At 42.8% G+C, this 5,000-nt stretch overlaps 1 protein-coding gene across 1 annotated transcript in view; it reads left to right on the plus strand.

The window, feature by feature from the left end:
• LOC144514061 (paralemmin-1-like) overlaps positions 1 to 2,155 on the plus strand; it is a 16,897-nt gene extending 14,742 nt beyond the window's left edge. Inside the window, exon 10 of the mRNA XM_078245254.1 lies at positions 932 to 2,155. Within this exon, the coding sequence (XP_078101380.1) occupies positions 932 to 1,572 (641 nt within the window). The 3' untranslated portion in view covers positions 1,573 to 2,155. The remainder of the gene's footprint in view (positions 1 to 931) is intronic.
• Positions 2,156 to 5,000: the final 2,845 nt, after the last annotated feature.

Consider the following 5,000-nt stretch of genomic DNA (forward strand, 5'->3'; position numbering starts at 1 on the left):
GAAGGACCCGGGAAGGAGTAGTGAAGGAGGTGAAGACGAAGAAGCAGCCATGTAAATGCTGCAGCATCATGTGATTTCCGAGTCAGCGTTTTGATGGTTTGCGACTTGCAAACTAAATGACGGAGACTTGACTTGTGTAAAATGTAACTTCATATGCTCGACTTTTACAACTTTTGGTTCTTGAGGACTTATGTTTACTAAGGACTTGACTTGCTTGGGACTTGAGTGGAAGCTGCTTCAATTATAATCATCTGAAAACTAAAAGGACAGAAACTACAGGAACTAAGCTCCACCCACTGCCTAAGCCCCGCCTCTAACACACACATGACATCATTTCCTGTATTGTAGTCGGAGTAACATGATATATGTGTATATATAAATGGAGATGTAGTCGGAGTAACATGATATATGGGTATATATATGGAGATGGAGCCTGAGTAACGTGATATATGTGTATATATATGGAGATGTAGTCGGAGTAACATGATATATGGGTCTATATATGGAGATGTAGTCGGAGTAACGTGATATATGTGTATACATATGGAGATATTGTCGGAGTAACGTGATATATGTGTATATGGAGATGTAATCAGAGTAATGTGATATATGTGTATATATGTATGGAGATGGAGCATGAGTAATGTGATATATGTGTATATATATATATATATATATATATATGGAGATGTAGTCGGAGTAACGTGATATATGGGTGTATATATGGAGATGCAGTCGGAATAACGTGATATATGTATATATATGGAGTTATAGTCGGAGTAACGTAATATATGGGTATATATATATATGGAGATGTACTCGGAGTAACGTGATATATGTGTATATATTTGGAGATGTAGTCGGAGTAACGTGATATGTCTGTATATATATGGAGAATGTAGTCTGAGTGTTTTGTGATTTTGTCCCTCAGTGGTCCACGAGATGAACGGAGAAGACGGTGTGCAGCTGCTCAGCGTCTCCGAGGTCGAGGATCTCATCCACAAAGCCGACGAGGCATCCGTGATGTCGCAGACTGTCGCCACGGTGACGTCTCTCCCGACAGCCGAGGCAGCAGCGGCGGAGGAGGCGGCGAGCCCCGAGGCTTTGCCGCCGGCAGAGATCAGGGGGCTGCGGGCCGAGCCGGGCGGCGAGCATGGCCTGGCAGATACCAGCGCCACTGTACCGCTCACCATGGTGTTCATGGGCTACCAGAGCGTGGAGGACGAGGACGAGACCAAGAAGGTGTTTGGTCTGGTTGGCACGGTGACGGCCGAGCGCGTGCTCATCGATGACCATGCCCCCAGCGAGGAAACATCGCCGAGCGCTGCGCAGGAAGCTCTGCCTCCGCACACCACCAAGAAACCTACGGAAATGGCCACAGCACCGGTGGGCAACGGGGAGCCAGTGGCCGAGGAAGTTAGGGAAGGGAAGGAAGGGAAGGAAGGGAAGGACGGGAAGGATGGGAAGGAAGGGAAGGACGGGAAGGAAGGGAAGGAAGGGAAGGACGGGAAGGAATTAGTGAAGGAGGTGAAGAAGGAGAAGCAGCCATGTAAATGCTGCAGCATCATGTGACTCGAGTCAGCGTTTTGATGGTTTGCGACTTGACGAAAACTAAATGACGGGAGACTTGACTTGTGTAAAATGTAACTTCATATATTCGACTTTTTACAACTTTTGTTCTTGAGGGACTTGTGTTTACTAAGGACTTGACTTGCTTGGGACTTGAGTGAAGCTGCTTCAATTATAATCATCTGAAAAACTAAAAGGACAGAAACTACAGGAACTAAGCTCCACCCACTGCCCTAAGCCCCGCCTCTAACACACACATGACATCATTTCCTGTATCTGCTTCTGTTTTATAAACCTTTCTTTAATTTTTTCTATTTTCTCGAAGCCTTTTTACTTTTGTACTCCCGTATGTTTCCACTTGTGACGTCTCCTTGATGCATCTGATTAGCATTAGCTTAGCATTAGGTTAGCATTAGGCACACAGTCTACCTTAACCTCTCTCTCTCTCTATAAGCTCTGCGATATGAAACACTGGATTAATTTTAGAGTGAAGTATTTATTTGGTCCTGCAGAGTTTCAGGATTCTGTTTGTCGGAGAGTTTCAGCTTTTTTTGGAGGTTTTATGAAAGAGAAAATAAATAAACGTGAGGCGACAGACGGGTCGCACAATAACCTGCTTGTGTGTATTTCTGTTTCAGATAACACCATCACATCATACAGACACACACACACACACACACACACACACACACACACACACACACACACACACACACACACACACACACACACACACACACACACACACACACACACACACACACACACACACACACACACACACAGACACACACACACACACACACACACACACACACACACACACACACACACACACACACACACACACACACACACACACACACACACACACACACACACACACACACACACACACACACACACACAAACACACCAGATACACACACACCAGATACACACACTTAAACTTACACGCACACACACGCACACCAGATACACACACACATAGACACACACACACCAGATACACAGACACACACACACACACACACACACACACACACACACACACATACATACTACACACACACACAGACACACAGACAGACTACAGACTGTGGACTGAATAACATTCATGATTTTAGGGAGGGTGCATCATACGGCTGCTCCCACATGATGCACTGTGTTGTTGTTGTGTGTGTGTGTCTGTGTGTGTGTGTGTGTGTGTGTGTGTGTGTCTGTGTGTGTCTGTCTGTGTGTGTGTGTGTGTGTGTGTGTCTGTGTGTGTGTGTGTGTGTGTGTGTGTGTGTGTGTGTGTGTGTGTGTGTGTGTGTGTGTCGTATGTGTGTGTCATGTGTCTGTGTGTATGTATGTGTGTCTGTAGTATGTGTATATGTGTGTGTGTGTGTGTGTGTGTGTGTGTGTGTGTGTGTGTGTGTGTGTGTGTGTGTGTGTGTGTGTGTGTGTGTGTCTGTGTGTGTGTGTGTGTGTGTGTGTGTGTGTGTGTGTGTGTGTGTGTGTGTGTGTGTGTGTGTGTGTGTGTGTGTGTGTGTGTGTGTGTGTGTGTGTGTGTGTGTGTGTGTGTGTCTGTGTGTGTCTGTCTGTGTGTGTGTGTGTGTGTGTGTGTGTGTGTGTGTATAGGTGTTGTCTCCCCCGTGAGGAATTTAAAGTAACACACACAGACATATTAATCTAACTTCCAGAGATTACTGCTGATATATTTATGATAGTTCATACACACTTCTTCCCACTTATGAATCCATCTTTAATTATCTGTTTTCAACGCTCCATTCTTTATGTGCACAAGTTAGAGATTTCAAACCACTCTGACAAAATGGGTAAAAGAACGTCAAACAACTAAATATGAGAATACAAAACCATAATATAAAACTCTTCTGCAGTAAAACACAAGCCAAACAGGAACATCACCAGACGACTTATCTGCTGCGTCGGTGTTTGTGACGGTTTCTGTTGGTCAGCAGCATTCCTGCTGCTCAGCGACACACACACACACACACACACACACACACACACACACACACACACACACACACACACACACACACACACACACACACAGACACACAGACACACAGACACACACACACACAGACACACACACACACACACACACACACACACACACACACACACACACACACACACACACACACACACACACACACACACACACACACACACACACACACACACACACACACAGACACACAGACACACACACACACACACACACACACACACACACACACAGACACACACATAGACACACAGCACACATACACACTAGACAGACACAGACATTACACACACACACAGACACACAGACATACACATACACACAGACACATAGACACACACACAGACATATACACACACACACACACACACACACAGACACACACAGACACACACACACACAGACAGACACATACATAGACATCACAGACATACACACTACAGACATATACACAGACACACACACACATACACAGCACACATACACAGACACATGACAGACATACATACACACACACACACACATACTACAGCACACACACATATATATACACATACAGATACACATATACTATATACACACACATATAGACATATTAGACATATTACATATACATATATATATTACTATTACTAGACATATATTACTACATATTATTAGATATTATTATTATTACATATAGATATTATTATTATTATTACATTATTATTATACATACATATTGTTACAAACATATATATTATATTACATATATCATTATTACATACACATACATATTATTATTATTACAGATACATATACTATTATTACATCATATACATAATATCATTAGATCTATTATATTAGATATACATTATTATTATTATTATTACTATTATTACAGATACATATATATTATTATATAGACATATTATTACTATACATTATTATTATATACACATATTATATTATTACATATACACATATTACATACATATATTATTACATATTATATTAGATATACAGATATTATACATTAGATATTATATTACACATACATTAGCATTATTACATTACACACAGACATTACACATTACACAGACACACACACACACACACACACACATGATTACATATTACATACATCACACACACAGACACACACACACACACACACACAGACAGAAAAACACTCTCCTCCCTCTCTTTCTGTCTCTCTCTCCCTCCCTCTCCCTCTCCCTCTCCCTCTCTCTCCTCCCTCTCCCTCTCCCTACTCTTTCCTCTCTCTCTCCCTCCTCTCCTCCTCTCTCTCTCTCCCTCTCTCTCCCTCTCCCTCCCTCTCCCTCCCTTTCCCTCCCTCTCCCTCCCTCTCTCCCTCCCTCTCCCTCACTCCCTCCCTCTCCCTCCCTCTCTCTCTCCCTCTCTCTCTCTG

This window comes from Sander vitreus, unplaced genomic scaffold (genome assembly GCF_031162955.1).
Source record: "Sander vitreus isolate 19-12246 unplaced genomic scaffold, sanVit1 ctg430_0, whole genome shotgun sequence".
In the NCBI taxonomy this organism is placed as follows: Eukaryota; Metazoa; Chordata; class Actinopteri; order Perciformes; family Percidae; genus Sander; species Sander vitreus.